General features: G+C 40.3%; 1 protein-coding gene across 1 annotated transcript; it reads right to left on the reverse strand.

The window, feature by feature from the left end:
• Window positions 1-579: 579 nt before the first annotated feature.
• mmp14a (matrix metallopeptidase 14a (membrane-inserted)) lies at window positions 580-17,595 on the reverse strand. The gene is made up of 10 exons (XM_075450658.1): window positions 17,142-17,595; window positions 8,088-8,236; window positions 7,505-7,627; window positions 6,973-7,280; window positions 6,728-6,889; window positions 6,006-6,148; window positions 5,664-5,802; window positions 5,404-5,554; window positions 3,157-3,272; window positions 580-2,473 (listed from the first exon to the last, which is right to left on the reverse strand). The coding sequence occupies exons 1-10, from the start codon at window positions 17,223-17,225 to the stop codon at window positions 2,163-2,165; spliced, it is 1,686 nt and encodes a 561-aa protein (XP_075306773.1). The 5' UTR covers window positions 17,226-17,595; the 3' UTR covers window positions 580-2,162.
• Window positions 17,596-20,168: the final 2,573 nt, after the last annotated feature.

Consider the following 20,168-nt stretch of genomic DNA (forward strand, 5'->3'; position numbering starts at 1 on the left):
CGAGGGGGGAACTTTCCTCAGATGAGCATATATAGAACGGAAAGTTTGCAGATGTTGAGTTGGCGCAGCTCGCGTTGAAAGTGGAAGTGAACCAGAATGATGTAATCCTCCCAAACTCTGTTTTTCAATGACAAATTATAAGATTTTCTGTTCTGTGTGGATTCAGCTGGCACAACGTTACAGTTATGGTCAAAACGGTGCACGACGGGGATCATGACCGGCATTTTATAGTTTTACTGTTTGGAGTTGGGGTGCAGATACTAAACAAAGGCATCAACCCAGGCTTGTTTCCCTGCTAAAGTTGAGCTTTTCTCTTATTAAACTGGCAGCCCCTAAAGACCGAAGCAGAGATATTCTAACCATGAATGCATGTATTTGAGATTGAATAGATTTTGAGAGGAAATTCAGCTCCTGATTCTTCTTCGGCTGATTTGAAAATACTTTTTGCATTAGTTTAACAGAGAATATGTGTGTGTGTGTTGTGGTGAAAAAGTTGTGAAAGAATGGGGATAAATGTTTGTAGAAAACAGTTTAATTTCACTTGATCTAATCAAATAAAAAGACAAGACAGGAGAAAAAAAAATCTCATTCCATTTTATTGATAAGATCATCATTATAAATATCATTACCATTATCATTGTTACTGGCTAAATCAATTCTCCTTCAGCTGCAATTGGTGTAAAACAACAAAAAAAGAAGATAAAATCATGGAGAACCATCCGTGTCAAAGTTCATAAATAGCACGCTTGTTATTCTGAGTCTGCATCTAAGTGATTTGGGGTGTTTCACAGGAAGAGGAAACTCTCTGAACTCACATTAATCCGATCGGAATCACGACACGCTGAATGTAAACCGGTTCATTTCCATAATTGTCATGTTATGCCTCTGTCCAGCAGGACTCCAAATGACAACACATAAAAGCAAAAAAAAAAAAAAGAAGAAAATAATAACAATAATAACAATAATCATACTTATAATAACAATTATAATTAAAAAAATTGCACCATATTATTGGGAACTGCACTAAGACAAATGAACAGTTGGCTCTGCTCATGTTTAAGAATAATGCACTGGTGTCATTGTGAGTTAAAACGTCACATTTTAAAATTCATTTTCCATCTGACTGCTTGAACTGAGCCTCTTTTGCAGGTTTGAGTGTCTTAAGTTTGAATTAAGTAAAAAATGTGCATACATAAAGGAGGATTCCTGGACCAGAAGCGGATTTTTATGGGTGTTTTGGTCGGGTTCAGTCTGAAAGATAATCAGCCTCATGTAAAGTCATAAGGGATGTGCTGTAACACACAACTGCATGAAATCAATCTTTCTGATCATCTTAACTCTCATCAGAAGGGGGAAGAATCCTTTTAGAGCACAAATACCAATAAAAAATACTTATGTCAGTGCCTTACTTTGAGTTTTTTCTACAAAATTCCCCATTTAAAAACAAGAAAAGTGTTTGAAACAAAGAGACATTTTCTCTTTACTTAGTAAAGTTTAAAATTCAGGGGGAAAAAAAAGCACTTTTGTTGTGGTTTTGCATTGAGATCAGATTTTGCAGGCCTTCTAACTCGTAGAAAAGAACCAGATACTTCCACAAGACAATGTATTTAAGAGGAAATGTTGTGTTAAAGAGTAAAGAAAATAACCCGAATGGTTATATTTCAGAATCAACCCACAGACATGATCATTTTCTAACACCATTTTCCAAATGAGAAGTGAATCAGACAACAGTTCAGCTGGAGTCGTCCAGTTATGGGAAAGGGTGGGATGGTTTAATACCTGGGATATAAAGAGGGGAGATGCGGGAGGATGATGAGTCTTTGTATATTTCCCTTCTTTATTGTGGGGTATGTTCTTAATTTCTGATCAAAAACAGTACATGTAAGTAGTTAACATACAAATATACATTTTCCTGATTTCGGTTTCATGGGCGGCCATCTTTATTTTCTTTGCTTTTGTGGCACTTACAAACCACCCAACATATCGTCCCCCCTTTCCATCACCGATGTTTCCACTCGCTCCTGGAGTCGTTCTCTTCTCCTCCTTTTACGTCTTCTCACTCGGTTTTTCAGTCTTCATTCTTCGGTTTCCCTCCTCCCCTCGAGCTCACCCCCTCCCTGTCTGTCCCTCTGCGGCAGTCTGTCAGTCACCTCTCGGTCTGTCTACACCTTGTCCAGCAGTGATCTCTGACAGTAGAGGAGGCGGCGAGGCGTGCCGTACTTCCTGAAGAACAAAAGCGCTCCCAGAGTGACCACCACCAACACCAGCAGGAGGAGAGGAATCACCACGGCCACCGGCCCGGCGCCGCCCTCCACTTCGTCGATGATGATCACCTCTTTCCGACCCTTCTTAGGCTCCTCGCTTTCACAGCCCATCCAGTCACGGAGCACAGACTTGGGGTAGCCGGACTCCACCTTCATGTACTGATTATTGAACTTCCAGTACTTATTGGCTTTGTAGAAATAGGTGTAAGCTGATAGAAAAGGAAAGATCGAAGGGTCGGAAGTTAGTTTAACGAGCTTGTCCCGCTCTCAGACTAGTTTTTTCCCCATTTTTTTCAGCTTTTTTTTTTTTCTAAAACAACAAAACATTGTAAAAATAAAGGCCTCCTAAAATTCTCTGAATCCCAGATTTTGAGTAGAAACTCAGTTATTTGTGACAAAAAGGAGACCAATTGCACTGGAAAAAAAATCAAAGTCTTACCAAGTATATTGGTCTCATTTCTAGTCAAAATATCTTATTACACTTAATATAAGACACAACTGTCTAACAAGTACTATTTCAGCCAGATATAGGGACTTGTTTGAAAACAATACATCTGGAATATCTTGTTAAATGAAAAAGTCTTGAAAATAAATTGTTTTGAGTCACATATCATATGAAACAAGATTTTTTGACATTTGAAGAGGTTTTTAAGCTAATTTCAAGATCACTTTTATCTCAAAAGTCCCAAATATCACATTTTATTTCAAGAAATCTTGACAAGCCGATTTTCACGAGTTCCATTGGCAGATTTTTTTTGCATATTTCAAGCAAAAACGTCTTGTATTTGCTATTTTTTAACTTATTTTTGGAGTGGCATTTTTTCCAGTGTGATCTTAACTCTCCATCATCTATCAACTAAACCCCTAAAGCTTAGCGAGCAGAAACACTCACATCCGTCTGCACTCATGATGGCAGCTTTGATGTTATCTGGCGCTCCGCTCCACTTGCTGATCGCCTTCGGATAATCTTTGTCCACGCTGCGGGTTTGCTCGTTGAATCGATAGTATCTGCACGGGACAGAATAACCACGCGTTTATATGCATGAAAAACATTACTTTAGAAAATAAAGAGCTCCAGTGGATAATTCCGTGAGTCTTGTTGGGGAAACTAATTGTTTTAAAGGAGTGCGGAGTAGAACTTAGTGACATATAGTGGCATAAATGCATTTTGCAACCATTAGAAACAACCCATGAGCACTTATCCTCTTCCCAGAGTGAATAAGGAACCACTGAAGGTGTACTCTGGAGCCAGTTTGTCCCCTCTGTGGTACTAAAGAAACATGCCGGTGCAACAGGACAAAGAACAAGGAGGAGAGCCTCCAACTCATCTCACAACTCCTGTTTTCATTGATTAATGAAAATCTATTTTTTTGGCATTTTTGCCAAAAGATTCCCCAAAATGATAGAACTTTAACATCCCTTGTGGACATTTATCCTAATTTTATGCATCAGTATTTAGGACAAACTAGATAAAAACACAGAATATTATCAACGTGTCTCACGAGAGTGAGGAAACCAGCTGCTGGACCTCTGTTCTTGTCTGATAGAAGATTCTAGCTGCTCAACAGTCCTGGGTCTCCTTTGTTTTTTGTGTTTCATGATGCTCTGAGTGTTTTCCGTTGGTGAAAGATCTGGACTGCAGGCAGTTGGAATAGATGCAGTACGTGGTTTAACATCGTCTTGCTGAAATATGCAAGGCCTTCCCTGAAAAAGACGTCTGGGTAGGAGGCACTTATCCATCCCCGTAACATCAGAGATGCAGGGATTTTGCCCTTAGTTCGGAGGACAAAAAGAATTTCAAATTTCAATTAATCCGTCCGCAGAACAGTTTCCCACTTTGTCTCAGTTTATTTTAAGTGAGCTTCGGTCCAGAGAAGATGGCCGTTTTCTGGCTCATGTTCACTTATTGCCGTTTGTTATCTGGATAAAGGTTTAACCTGCACCTGTGCTCACAGACAATGACTTCTAGAAGGTTTTTTACTGGCACGGCAAAGTGTTAATGAGGCATTTGTGAACGTAACTCTGTACTGTAATGTAATGAGTCCAACTTAGGCTGAAATTCCTTCAGATATGCTGCACCACACAGGGAGAAATATACAAGATCCTCCCCTTAAAAACCTTCATAGATGCTTTTTCATACCAAATCACATCATTAAAAAAAAAAAAAAAGCATTAGTATCATGGATGCATGTCAACAAATGAGGTTGACTGGACAAATAGAGGTTAAACTTGATGTGAGAATAACATCACAGGCTGTGTTCCAAACCGCCTACTGCATACTCATTGATCAGACAGTATGCAGAGCGTTTACCCACAATGCATTTCGCTCCTGCCCGAGCCGAAATCAGCCGGCCTGAAGCTGATTTCCCTTAAGCTCTAAACTCTGTAAACTTTAGCAACATTTGAAACATTTTCAGGCGAGAAAGTAGTCGTTTAGATCCCCAACGTGTTGAAAACCTGACAAAATACCAGCTGTTTACAATATTGTTCCCACGAATTCGGCGCTACTAAAGCTAGCCGCAGTGAGCGACGCACTTCCGGTTATTTTCACAAAATAAAACACCTGTTGCCTTTTATCATAGGGAAAGCCATTACAATAAAAAGGTGCTTTTGTTTTGAAAACAGGAAGTGAACCTACCCTCGTTGTAGCTAGCTTGAAACTGCCATTTTGACAGGAAGTGACGATCGGCGACGTCACGTTACGTTGCATCTTGGGTAGTTTGAGTATGAGTAGTAACCTCATGATGCATACCCAACATTTCAGAGAATCTAGTATGCATCCGGGAACTTCTCGCTTACTCAAACTCGCATACTAACTCAAAAAGTTAGTAGGAGTAGTAGGAGAAGTAGGAGAAGTATGCAGTTTCGAACACAGACAGTCTTTTCTTATTTAGGGTTGTACTGTATGGCCCCAGAATCCCAGATCAAAAAGTGATGCTGCATCATCTCTCTACGGATGAAGCTCCATATGCATGTCAAAAGCATGTAAAAATAACAATAACTATCTGTCAAACAACCCCTCCACAAGTATAAGATCAACCGATATCAAAGAAATTTTGGGTTATGTCAAAAAATGATCAAATAGATCAGATCTCTGTTCAGATAAGGGCAGTGAACCCTGAAAAGAGGCTGCACTCACTGAGATCCTCTGAAGAAGAACGTCTGTCCCGTCGGTGTGTAGAAGAGAGCAGCATCGATCTTGTCTGTGGGTAAACCGGTGCCCAGGTCTCTCAGGCTCTTTGGAGAATCCTTGTCCATGGTGGACTCTTTAAACACCCAGTACCTGTCACCTGAACACAGAAGGATGGAAGGAGTGGGCGCTGAAAACACAAAGACCCGAGCAAGAAGGAACGTAATCACCGCCAAATCGCTTCCTGTCTGACCCTGAGTGGGACATACCCTTGAAGAAGACGAATTTCCCGTCGTCCCTTTCGTAGGCTGCGTTGATGTTTGAAGGCAGGCCTTTCCAGAAGTGACTGATGGCCATCGGGTAGCCAGGCAACACCTTTTTGTTCCGTATACGCCAAAACCACTTGTCCTGCAAGCACGCACAGGGAGATCTATCAGATACTTCACCTCGATTCACGAACAACTAATTAGTTAATTAGATTTCTGTCGGTCAAATATGGAGATTTGCTTGTTTGTCACTAATATTTTTGCTCAATTTATATGAATCGTTACTGCAAAAATGCATTTTGTTCCGTCAGAATCAGACTAGACACAGAAAACAATGTCCTGTACCTTAAATACGAACTTCTCCCCTCTGAGGTACGCGATGGTGTCAAAGTGTCCCTCACATATGTCGGGACCGTGGTCGGGCCTGTCGGGCTCGGCTGGAGTCTTGGGGGTAGGAGGAGGAGGAGGGGGGGCGCCACTCTTTGTTCCTGTGGTGAAGGTTTTCAGAACAGAGAAGTGAAAGACGCTTAATTAGCAGGAAGACCACAAAACGTTCTGTAAAACCTGCTCGTGCGTCATCGTATCATGCGCTTTATCTTCTATCGCTGCTTCAGATGCACGCATAACTTTAGATAGTTCATATTTTAGTCTTTAACCTTTCAACTGATTTGTTGTCTCACTTTTAGACCCTTTTCTGGAGAAACTAAATCACATCAACTGTGACTGTTTTGTGGTTTAAAAAAGACTTAATTAAATTAAATTCAACTCATTTTTATTTATATAGCGCCAAATACAACAAATGTCATCTCAAGGCACTTAAATAATAAAGTCCAATTCAAGCCAATTGGAATTCAATTCATTGTAATCATAATTATTTATAAAATAATCCAATTCATTCATATAGAGCCAATTGAAAAACAATTTCCCAGCTAAGGAAACCAACAGATTGCACCGAAACTTGTCTTCAGTCCAATCTTAATGTGTCCATGCACTTGATAATTATTCATGAAACGTGGCTGGGATCTGTTGATCAATACGTTTCCTTCTCTTTGAGTGAAACAACCCACCATAAATAGCCTGGATTCCCATGCGGTCATCATCGGGAAGTTGGAAGTTCTCTGTTTCAAACCACTGGTAAAAGGGGGCCATGATGGCAGCAGGGTTGTTGGAGTGCTCCAGACCCAGCGCATGGCCCAGCTCATGGACCGCCACCAGGAAAACGTCATTACCTTCACAGAATAAAAGACAAAAGTGACAGCTGCTCGCCACGGATTCTCGTCTCCACTTATTTTCCGTCTGATCTGACGCTCACCTCCTTGATCCACGCTCCCGGTGGTCCACGGTTCGGCGAGGTCAAAGTGCGTGTCTCCCCCGATGCCGTTACCGGGGAAGTAAGCATGTGCAAGGAAGCCGCCCTCCCCGTCAAACGGCGTGCTGTCGCCGTGGAAGCCTTCGGAAAAGGACAACATGATGTCGGCATACTTGTCGACTTTCCCCCGGATGTGGCTGAAGGGGATCTCTCGGAAGGTGAGCGGGATATGCCTCTCCCACACTTTGAAGGCCTTTCGGATGGCATCATAAGTGGCTCTTTCACCCACTTTGGGGGTGTAGTTCTCTATGCTGTGGCGGACAATGGAGAGGACGGGATTCAACATAAGTCATCAAGAAAATGAAGATTTGGGTATGTGCCACATGTCAAATCAAAGTATATGTAAAAAAAGAAAAGCAGTAATTGGTGCTGGAAACAGCTGCAGCTTCACTCTCCATAAAGATGTCTTTAATAAAGTCTGTTACATTCACAAAAAGACAAACTGATGTAGATATAACTGAGTCTGCGCTCTGACCTGAAGGTCACCTCAGACTTCTCCCACTTCAGACCCTGCAGAGCGTATCTCTTCCTCCTCAGGTTGGTTTTCAGCTCTGGGCCGAACTTGTCTGCGACGCCACACCGCGGCCGCCTCATCGCTCTGGAAACAGCAGAATAAAACAGTTTTTGTAATTTAAAGGCTCGTTATTTTGGTTACAGGGTCAACTACTTTATATGCTTTAATTAAAGATTTTGTGGTTTTAATACACATTGCTGCTACGCCTCGTATCTGTCTCCTTTCTCTTTAAGCCTCCTCTCCTATTGGTCACTTATTGGTCAGCTGATTGATCAAAATTGCTTCCTTATGCTCCTTTTTGGCTTATTGTGTACCACACAAACGTCCAAAAGTATGCAAATGTGTAACATGATGATGTAAATAACTAAAGGAAGAAAAGGACTCCCCGTTGTACTAACTTTGTGGATGTTTTACATGGACAGAAAAGCTATTTAACACATTTAAACCTTAGAAGCACGACACGACCTCTTTAAAGTTCCAATATTTAGCTCTAATAACTTGAAAGCATCAGTTGTTTGTGACTCAATCATCAAGCAGGACTTACGCTAACGTGCTGGTGTCTATGGAGCCGGTGACAGTCAGTCCGTAAAATCTCTGCATGGATTCTATCGCTGTTTCGATGGACTTTGGCGAGCGGATGGCCTGGGCTCTGACATCACCAGGAGGCAGATATCCATACTGCTGCAGCCATGACTAACAGAAAGAGACATGCATGAAGAGAAAATGTAAACTGAGTGCGTTTTAAAGACATAGATTAGCACCTTTGGTTAATAACACAGACAACATGTCGCTGATGCAGGTTTCCCTCATTATTCCAGTCGAATTAGACTATAAATCAGCTATAAATCAAAATAACTGGTTTAGTTTTCCGCTGTTTAAATGCATTGCTCTCATTTATATTTGACTTATTCTTTAAAAACTGCATTACACTGCACAGATCATTTAAGAAATAACATTTTATTCACTTTCAAGATGTCTGAAGGTCATACCTACTGACATGCATGTGGTCAAAAAGCGCCCAAATGACCCTATTTTGCCCTCTGCAGCCTTTAACAATAAACTAAGAACACAAAGGTGTGTAAAACATGTGGGATATTAGATATAATGACTCTTATGCATTGGGAATATGAAAAACAGATATATATTCCCTAATTATGTATTAATGTGAATATGATTCATTTTTGTACAGAGACATTGGGTTGTTTGGTGATCGGTAACAAACTTAAAATAGTTTTTCATAACCAGGAATGCACAGATATGTTGGCCCAACATCAGTAAATCAGCAAACAGGACAATATCAGTTTGTCCTGTTTGCGTTGCATTGATTTTTACTCTGAAACAGAGATTTATTTACATTTAACTTTTGCTACACATGAAAAAAAGGTTCGAAAGCTAAACTGTTTTAGACATTTATTCATGTAGCAGATTATAATCTGTATGTTCAATCAAAGGAAGTGTGCATACAGTTATAATGCTTATTTCATTGTTTCTCTGGCATTAAAGGGAAAAACTGGCATTTTTCAATCACAAAAAGGAAACTTTGAGACGTGTACACCAAAACACCGACAACTAAAACGATTTGGAAAATCCTTCAAGTTAAAATTGTGACTAATTTAGTGAGTGCTTGTAAAGGATTTTGCAACGCAGCATTAATAACTTAAGTTCCTGTTTTCCTTTTTCTCTTTTAGTCTGTTTTTCAAGTCAGTCGTGCCAGAAACAACACAAAAAACCCCTGAAACAATACAAACATCTTAGTCGACAAAAAAGAACCTGAGCAACTTGTATGAACCTGAGCGTGTTTGCCTGCTGCCAGTCACATTTCAGTTTGTCTGGACCTGCCTTCTGCTCGTTTAACTTCAGAGACACAAAGGGTGCGTGTGTGTTTGTGTGAAGCTGGAAGGGTTTTCGTGTGCCAAACTGACTTGTTAACCTACTCCTACAGACGCCAACACGTACTGAGGTAACTCGGCATGCCAAATTTATTTCTTCTCTTCTCGTGACTTTGACAGTATCCCGTTTAGAAACTCTTAAAACCAAACACCAAATCCTCCAGCGTCCCAGTGATTTATGCTGAACTCGTCAGGGGAAACTTTGTTGTGGGGTCATGTGGTGGCATGAGAGAGGAACAAAAAGCCAAATAAAACACACAATCTAAAAACACTGATGTCATTTTAGTTACAATGACCCACAGCCCTGTCTAGACAAAGACAACTGGCAGTTGTTACAGTGGAAAAAAGTCAAATTTTCAGCAACATTTGAGTTCTTCAAAGCTTGACCTTGAGCTCTCCCTGCCACCATCTTTGTCTGTCGTCCTCCTCGCTGTCTGTCCTTATGTCAACCAAAACCGCCACTATTTATCTTTGCACATGAGACGCCAGGCTTTTCTTTCCACTGCATGCTGCTGGTGGTCTAATAATGGACCGAGACACTGTTCAAAGATAATTAAACATTCGGGAAAACAGCCCAACAAATAGTACATCTGCGACTGCCAGCTTGCATAGCGTACAGACACAAAATGGAGGGAAAATATTACTCTCAAAGTCTCTAAGATTAAAACATCATCTATTTTCTTATTCATCTTCACAGTTTAAAGACTAAGCATGGGATTTAACAAGCTTATTATCACATATATCTAGTTAGCTCAAAAGTCTTGACGTATTTATTAGCCCTGTACAGAGGCCAGGACAGCTGTTTCAGCATTTGCAGGCTAATTAATTACAAAGCTGGCTTTTTTTTTGGAGTGGCAGAGGAGCAAATGTATCTTTAAGTGTGTTTCCAATTTTGACTTAATACACATTAGCATCTCCACCACAAATGAAAGTCTGTGGAATTCCTCCTTCAGCGTCATCTAAACCTCAGATATCTTTGTTGTTCCACCGTATGTGCTGGTTTTCTCCTCAGACCTGCCTCTGACGAGACGGGCAGAGCAGAGGGAGGGATGGAAACGCAGCGACTGGGTCGGACTACCTCGGCCATGATGTACACAACCTGTGCACACACAGCCACTGTTAGTGGTGCGGTGGCCAGTGAGGCCAGAGAACAAGGTTCACTTATGATGAGCTGCAGAGAGGCACCTTATCCCCCTTCCCTCCATCTCTGCATATTCAATCTGACAAGTACTTCAAGATTTCTCTGGATTATTTAAGCGTCCAGTAAATTTAATTCATCCACTGACTCTCGCAGGTTTACTTTCGCAGCCTCTGGGCTGACTGCTGCTAGTGTGTCCTGTGGCTCCAGTGTGGTGACGCGTCTGCTTCTATAAAAACACTCCCCCCACAACGTCAAGACCTCCACTTCTCTTCACTAGTCCCTAACTACTCCACACACCACCACCACCACCACCTCCGGTTGGCACGCCAGGTATCCCAACATGCACCCCTCCTCCCTGGAACTCCCAGCAGCCTCCATCAAAGCTTCTATTTATTGAGACTTGCACATGGCTGGTATTGTTGGCCAGGTAGCTTGCGACACAGCCATGTGTGGTCAAAGTGCTGGCTGCTGGTTGGGTAAACACAGCCCTGTGTCTTACAGTGACGTGTGGTCTGGATGTACACTGCACAGGCAGCCAAACGTAGCCCATATGATGCAAAGTTGGGGAAGGAAGCTGCTTGAGTGGGGCTGTGCGATGTATGGATTCTGTGACCCGACTATGACCTTACTCTGAAATGTACAGTTTGTTTTAACCACATGCATTTATTGTATAGATTTGGTTGTTTTGGACCCTGATACATGACAACATACTGCTTTGTTTGTCCTAAATCGTTCTAAACTGAATATCTTTTGGGTTGCAATTGATGGTGAAAACACAGTTAATTTCTCACCATTTTCTCTACCCATCCATCCATCCATCCATCTATCTATCTATCTATCTATCTATCTATCTATCTATCTATCTATCTATCTATCTATCTATCTATCTATCTATCTATCTATCTATCCATCCATCCATCCATCCATCCATCCATCCATCCATCCATCCATCCATTCAGCCATCCATCCATCCATCCATTCGGCCATCCATCCATCCATCCATCCATCCATCCATTCATCCATCCATCCATCCATTCATCCATCCATCCATCCATCCATCCATCCATCCATCCATCCATCCATCCATCCATCCATCCATCCATCCATCCATTCAGCCATCCATCCATCCATCCATCCATTCAGCCATCCATCCATCCATCCATTCAGCCATCCAACCACCCATCCATCCATCCATCTATCTATCTATCTATCTATCTATCTATCTATCTATCTATCTATCTATCTATCTATCTATCTATCTATCTATCTATCTATCTATCTATCTATCTATCTATCCATCTATCTATCTATCTATCTATCTATCTATCTATCTATCTATCTATCTATCTATCTATCTATCTATCTATCTATCTATTAATCCAAACACACTAGTTGCCTATATATTCTTGTATATTTGTTTCCTAGATGTTTCCTCTCATCTCTTCCTTATTTCAGGGAGTTAAGCGATTCCCTGGCAAATCTGTAATTAAAGTTGTAAATTCTAACTGACTATAAAATCTTGTGTTGGTTCATCATCTATTTGATTCATTACATTTTTTATGCTGCTGTCAGAAGTCAAACGCTTATGGTTGCCTGAAGTCTTAATCTCTCTTAAGATTGAGGCAGCATGACACCAAACTCTATACTTGAACCGACTTGTGGTTGTAATAACTAAACCGAGCTCTCTCCATTGAAAGCATGTGTATTGTTTTTCTATGATATAACTCAACCTGGCAGTCAAATTTATTTGGGAAAATATAACATTTAAGCACAAAACTGAGCCAGTAAATATATCAGACCTTGAATTTTACACAGGTGCCCTCGTCAACACAGACCCTCGGGTAATACTTTACATTGGAAAAAATGCCCCTCCAAAAATAAGTAAGAAAAAAAACAAATAAAAGACGTTTTTGCTTGAAATAAGCAAAAAAAATCTGCCAATGGAACTAGTGAAAATTGGCTTGTCAAGATTTCTTGAAATAAGATGTTATATTTGGGACTTTTGAGTTAAAAGTGATCTTGAAATTAGCTTAAAAACCTCTTCAAATGTAAAAAAAAAAGCTTGTTTCATATGAAATCCGACTCAAAACAATTTGTTTTGAAGACTTTTTCATTTAACAAGATATTCCAGATGTATTGTCTTCAAACAAGTCCCTATATCTGGCTGAAATAGTACTTGTTAGGCAGTTGTGTCTTATATTAAGTGTAATGAGATATTTGGACTAGAAATGAGACAAATATACTTGTTAAGACTTTGATTCCAGTGTACAGCCCTGATCATGTCAGTTAACACTATGCCCCACTCCTGAGGGAAAAAAACAAGCTGAAACCATAAGTTTGTGACCACAAAATGTGTAGCTATGTCCCGTGGTTATTATCACCCATCACAGGACATGCAGAGGCAGGCTATTGTCACACACAATTACGCACATTCATGTGAGGACGACTTGTTCTCTGAATGCACAATAAAAAGTACCTAACCACAAGTTCCTTAAAGGGTTATAAAGGAGATGAAAAAAATCCACATACATTTATAGCCCCTGTGGTGGAAAACAAAAGGACGAAGACATTTCAGTGGAATGGAAAACATTTTCAGAAAACCGCACGTCTGTTTCTATGTAGCATACACTTAAAAATGAGAATACGATGACAAAGCTAAGAATTGATGAGCTTAAAACGCTCCGCAGATTTATATCAAGAAATTAGGTGAACGCTTTACTTTTTTTCTGAATCCCACTAAGACGAAGGGGAAAAATGGACAGGCAGGACTGAGCATCAAGGAGAGCAGAGGATGATCTAAAGCACAGATTTACATTGGAGAGCAAGAGGTAAAAACATTAGAAAGAAAGAGTGGGCAGAGACAGAGGGCTTAGAAGTATGGCTGTGTTTAAAAGCTGAGGGACTGAGTCAGTTGTTCCTCTCGCACTGTGCCAACGGAAAAGAAAAAAAAGAGAAAGAGGATTCTGAGTGGCCGAATCTCACATTTGCCATCGTTTCTTGGCGTCTCTGACCTAGTTAGCGCTCACAGCAGTGCCATGCTACATGTTTTCTGCTTCGCCTTTTCTTCCCGTTCAAACAGGTGAAAAAATACATAACTTAATGGAATATTCTACCACGTGAAACTTTACAGAGCTTCCAAAGTTAATCAGTGAATAGCTTTAGAAAAATGCACTTAGGGACAAAGTGAATGCACATAAGTACCACATTTAGGCACAGTTTAGGGGAACTTTACTTAAGCACCGTCCTCTGATTCTCTTATAGGCTATAACTATAGGAGGGAGAATGATTTACTTTGAACTCTTATACATTTGACAGCTAGTCAAAAGTCATGTTGGGGGAATATAACTGACAGATGCACTATTAGAGAATAAAACCCTCAGCAGTAACAAAAAAATGGTATATAATAAGGTATATTTAAATTTAACCAGAACTCATCACTGTTAAGAGTGACAACTGATGTGTTGCTAAGGTGCAAAATCCTATGTGGCAGCTTAGCTGTGCTTTGTAGTTTTATTTTTGATGCTACTGTACATTTTGCAGATAAAAGATGAGAGCTGTCCCTGATCTTAGTGTTTAAATCCAGGGCTTATTTTTACAGTGGAATACACAGCGATCCAAAAAAGGCTCCTTAACTACAGTCTAGCTCTAACAAATGGAAGTCTATGGCAACAATGATGACCCAATATTGAGTGAGGGAAAGACAAGTATTGCCAAGTTTACAAATAACTGCGCTTCATTTGAAGTGAACTTTAGAAATGTTGCTATAAAGAAAATGATTGGTATATGCTTTGTTATGAATGGCTGTTCTGAACAGAGCAGAAGGCACAGTTGTTGTGAACTAGATATAGAAACAGCTAATTGATCATGTGCTGCACATTAGGTTTCTGAGCCAATACTGAGAGGGATTTGTTGTGCGATACAGGTAAACCCAGAAGTCTGCATTTCTGAGTTCAAGGCAGGAAAAATCAGCTGGAAATCACTCCACAAGTTGGATTTCCAGCCTCAAATTAAAAATCCAATATGGCTGCCCTGCAAATAAAGTGGTGACAGCAGCAGTGATAAAATCTTTCAGTCCAGTCACACACAGTTCTGCTCAAATGATGCCAGTTACCATTTTGTGATAGCTTTGTATGTGCAAAATACAGCTTAATGCATTGCCATGAACTTATATTGCTAATAGCTAAATCAACTCAACTTGGCTTTTTAATAAAACCTATTTCAAACACAAATATAACCCAAACTGCTTTACAGAGCAAAAGCTAAATTTACACCAAAACAGCCAAGGCAAAAAGATGAGAATAAGACATTTAGGGTCACTCATGAAAGCAATTAAAACGGCAAAACATAAGCTAAAAAGGGTCAACCTCCACTGAACCTTTCTAATCAATATTCAGTCTTTCCTTGCAGTGGAAACAACCGAGTCTCACTCAAACCCCAAAGTTCATTTCTTGTATCTAAGTATAAAATCACTCTTTTCATAAACCGGATTTTGTTACAGCACATCTGGAATTCAACCCCAGTCAAATCCAACCAGCTGAGCACATGAAAAAAAACCAGTGGCAGGAATGCAAATTTTGAACGAAATCATGGAAACTGCATCTGAAACCTTGTAATCCTGCACTCATTAGCTTCGTGGCAGAAATGCTTTCCCTTTGATGTCCCTTTTCCTACAAATAGAGCAAAGATAGGCCTCTATGGAAGCCCATCAGTTTCCCATTAAGGCAGATCCAACAGATTATTTGAACATTTCTTAAGTGACAGCTGCTTTCTGTCACATCAGCGCGCCGCAGAACTTGAGCTACACTTTGCTTTGATGCTACATCACCAGCGACTCCGGTTAAGATAAAAGGAATTGAACCCAGATGTGTTTTGACCAGATCTGTAACCCGCTGCGAGGATCATGAAACATGTGTCTGCAAAGGGAACTGGAAATCTCCAATGTTTTTTTTTTAGCCAGGATAGTTCCTGTTTTAGGACCTGTTGCTTTCCTTGCAGCCCACTTCCTTTACTCACAATGTCCAACTAAGCATTTTATTTAAGTCAAGAGAGGTGAACGAAAACAGATGCAGGAGGAGGACGTTTCATTTTCTAATCGCCTCCTTTCTCTCTTGGTGGGGCCTCTCTTCTCACTCAGAGTGGATCAAGTGGTTTTAGTTTGTCAGAGTGAAGTCATAGAGGGACGCTCTCATCTTGGGCAACACTTATAGACCACAAAATTCCTCTGGAACAAACAATTTCGTGGTCTGAGTTGAGCTTTTTTTGGTCCTTAAAACCCTTAAAAAGGAGCTTCGCTTCACTTTCAAGTTTTACATTTTGCGTTACCCGGTCATAAATTTGCCTTAATTCTACTATCTGTCCTATTCCAGTTAAGGCTATTTTCTCCACACACAGACAAGTCTATCTTTTGATCACAGGTTTCATAACGTGACCTCACCTCCAGCCCATAATCACAGCTCATCCTCGTACTGCATCAAGACTGTTGCGTCTGATAAAAAGCACATTCCTGTCTCAGGAGATAAGACCCTCACCTCTCATAGGATATAGGAGAGGATAGATTGCTGCAGTGATGTTGGAGATGATGTCCCGCGACTGGTTAAAGCAACACGGAACTGAACTGTTCTCATTTCATACTTTGTTTACAGACATTCATCGGTGTGTCAGTGCTCGCCATGGGAGGGCAGCTGCCTCCAGCCTCCTGTAAACTGTCTGACTGATCCACCTCGTCTGGCTTGACTCACACAACACCGACTTGTGGTCGGTGACTAAGGTCTTCTTTGGCATCCTGCGTCTACAACACAGACTCTTGTAAATGTTAATTAAAGTTGCTTTATTTTGATGTTTGGTCTGTGAATGAAAAGCTGTGATTTCTGATTATTGGTGACATTTTTTGACAGCAACGCATTGAATCTGCAGCTCCTCGCAGTGTGATCTTGGTCACACACAATAAAAACGTTACTTCTCCTCGTGCTTTTGAGCCACAACTTTTAGGGAAGTTGATGACTGCAGTCGATCATTTACAACACTGTATAAGATCTGATGACAGAATCTGTAGCTAAACTGGGAAATCACATGCTAATACTGAGCGCCTCATGCCCAACTTGTTGTGAAAGCCGACCAGCTTCCTGAACTACTGTCTGCACAGTCCACACAAGCAGATGAAATCCATTACCCTCCCCCCTTATAGTTGCACCACTGCCCCATTTTTTTCTCTAAACAAAGAAGCTCAGCTGAGGTTTCTGAACTCTTCTCTGCCCCTGCCTGCCTGGCTGGATCTCCCTCTCCCTCCTTCTCAAGCCACAGAAGTAAACACTCGTGACATTGTTTCACGATGTGAAAAATAAGAAAGAAACGGATCAGGACTTAGAGAAGAAAAAAAGAAAATATAGTAAGGGAAGAATCCTCTGCTGCTTGGAAAATATGAATAAACTTTAAAGATCAGAGAGGCATTTATAAAACTAAGATGCTGATAAAATAAAAGCACAACAAATGAATACATAAAGATGCACTGTTTAAAGTATTTATGTGTATTTATATATATGTATATATCTTCTTTATCTGTGTTTCTTACCTCGGCTTGCAGTACGTTGGCCGTGACGGAGGTAAAGCAAAAGCAGCAGAGAGCGCAGGCCAGGCTGAGCAGCTGCGGCAGCATTCTGGTGTCTGCAAACTACCTCCCCCGGACAAAAAAAAAGTTCAGAAAACTAACTCTCTGCACAAATCTGTCCTCACGGACAACAGCGACGGGCAAAGAGACACAGCAAAGCCGACCGACGCTACTTTAAAACGTGGCAGAAAACTTCCCCGTCTCCACATGGAAACTTTAGGCGCACCGCACAACTTCTCGGCACAAGAGCGACTCCACTGGAGTCAGGGATGGACAGGGAACAGCCCCCAAAGTGCTACAAACATGTAGGTCGCTGTAACAAAATGCTAAAGCTGGATCATTTAGCCTCCGTTCCCTCGGGTTGGACTGTGTGCCGCATGTGCGGACGTGGTCAGGGGAGAAAAGAAGACGAAGGAGAGATTTTCTCGAAGGTCCTCCTCCAGATGTGCGCACGTCATTTAACGCAGGGCAGCGCGTGGACATCTTACCAAGCTTACAGAAGTGATGTTTACTTAAGTGACGGTAGCATTAATACAGTGAACTGTAGAGTAAAAAGTACTTTATGTGTCACAAACAAATGAAAAAATATTGCATCCCAGTGTTGTTATTCGTATGTAATAAGAGCCTCAGGCTTTCTGTGGTGATTTATTTCACATTTGGTTTAATATCTTTTCTTCATCATGCATCATATTTCAATCAAGGACGTATAATAAAAATCGAGCACTTGGGCACTGACGTGTCAAGGGCCCCCACCGGTCCAACTAAGGGCCAAAACAGCCACTGAATGACTCAAAACTACCACAAACCAAACAGATGAGATCTGTAGTTGTGTGTAGATGGTTCCAGGTTGCATCTCTTTAGATGATTTTTCATAATCTCATATGGATGATGGGAGAAATTTAAAAATCCTTCAAATTTAAAACACACATTAAAACTCAGGGATTCATCCCAGTGAGTCCAACTGGGATTCCAATGCTGACTTCTCACTGAAAAGGTATAATTTTTAAAATTGACTGAGCTGCATGTGTTTCATAAATCAAAAAATGGCTAAAAGGAAACCATTAGGCTACCAGGAACTGGTTTATGACTGATGCTAATAAGATAAGTTGTTAAGTTGAAAGTAAAAGAAGAAAGTTTTGCAAAAGACTTAAAAAAATGGTTAAAATAAAAAACAAAAAAGGTCCCAAATAGCTTTAATTCCTAAAAAGTCTCAATTGCACAGGAATTGGTCATTTAAAATAATAATAAATAGTTTGCTATGGGTAAGAAAATAAATGTTTTACGTCTCTGTTGCACTCCCCAAAGAAAAGAAAATGTCTTTCTTTCTGAAAATTTGAAAACATAAAAAAGGGTTGAAACGTTTGGAGTTGTGTAAATATGACTTATTGTTACTTATTTTGAGCAATACTGGACAGCAAATATTGACTTGGTGTCCAAAGGCTTTGCAACCTCTTTTCAACCTCGCTTAGACTTGATGACAACATCATTTTTCTCATTTTAAAAATGAAACAATGGCCTCTTTTTAAGGCCTCTTTATGAGGCCGTTTGAAGAATGCCTGAACAAAACACAACAACAGGTAAATTTGCTCCGGTTGAATGTGGTCAAAGATCCGATTTCAAAGTATTTATTGTTTCATGTGAAATGCCGTAAATATGGAAACAAATAAGCTGTGTGCTCTCAGAGTGCGGGCACCATGGCATCATCATGGGAGTGGTTGTTTGCTTTCAGTGTGAAACAAAAGAAAAGCAGGGCTTACTACTATAGGCACGTGTGCTGGTGCTCAGGAGGCTTCACTACTGCAAAAGCAGATCATCCCCTTTATTACAGTCTAGTCCTGTAATAAGTTATAGGGGCTGATAACAAGGGCAACATTTTTTACTTGTTCTGTAATTTCACAGATGAGTAACGGCATTTTTCAAACGTTTTTATGAGATATAAAACCTCAGAAAAGAATCATTTCAGCAGATGAATGTAGTTGTTAATGTGTGTCTGCCTGTGGTAATTTAACATCTATTTCTTTTCTCTTGTGAGTTTTCTTATTGATTCTTGTCTTTTTTTTGGACATATAAGTTCGTGATAATATGTGTAACCTTCCTGCTGACTCTTTGAGTCCCTGGGCCTGTGGTCAGTGGGTTTATTATGCAATCTAATTTTGATCAACAGTTGAAAAGTAGAAATATAACAGTGGGATCATTTATTTATACTCAACTAAAGTGTATTTACCTTTGATAAAAACAGAGAAAAGGCTCATATACTTTAACACACATTTTTATTGTACGTGAAACACGTCCACATAGAGATTTTGTGCAGGATGCCTGATCTTCTCTGTGCAGAATGATGCACACCTCGTGCATAAGGATTGACACTTTAATCATCAGCATGTGAACACAAGCGGGATCTTGTTGTATCACAACTAACTTTAAAGTCAGTCCAATGTGAAGCTTACACAACGGGGATGAGAACAGTCAAAGTTTTCAGCGTGTGATGGAAGAAAAGCAGACATTGTGTATTTGGCAGTGAGACATGTGAATGAATAGTGAATATTTATGAGAGATGCCACATTGTAACAATGTTTTGAATAATATATATATATATATATATATATATGAAGTTAAGTGGGAGAACAACTTAGGAAGTAGCTTGAACAAGTGCTTAAAAATGTTGAACGCACCAGCTGAGTAACTTCAGCATGAAACACGTGAATATTTAATTATTAGAGTTATTTGATAATTAGATTATTAGAGCTAGGCTACAAAGGGGTAAACTCCTTAAAAGAAAGAACAAAAGAACTTCAATGAAAGCATTGAACGGCACCACTTTAGTGAATTAAAGCTGTTTTTGACGTTCACGCAAACCAGCACTGACCCCTTGTGTTAAACAATGAACATTTCACCTTTCACACTCCCGCTGATTAGTTTCTATCGCCTTATTTAATCGTGTATGGTCGCAGTATTTTTTCAAAGAGTCCAAGTTTGTAATGACATGTGATT

Source organism: Odontesthes bonariensis, chromosome 19 (assembly GCF_027942865.1).
Source record: "Odontesthes bonariensis isolate fOdoBon6 chromosome 19, fOdoBon6.hap1, whole genome shotgun sequence".
NCBI lineage: Eukaryota > Metazoa > Chordata > Actinopteri > Atheriniformes > Atherinopsidae > Odontesthes > Odontesthes bonariensis.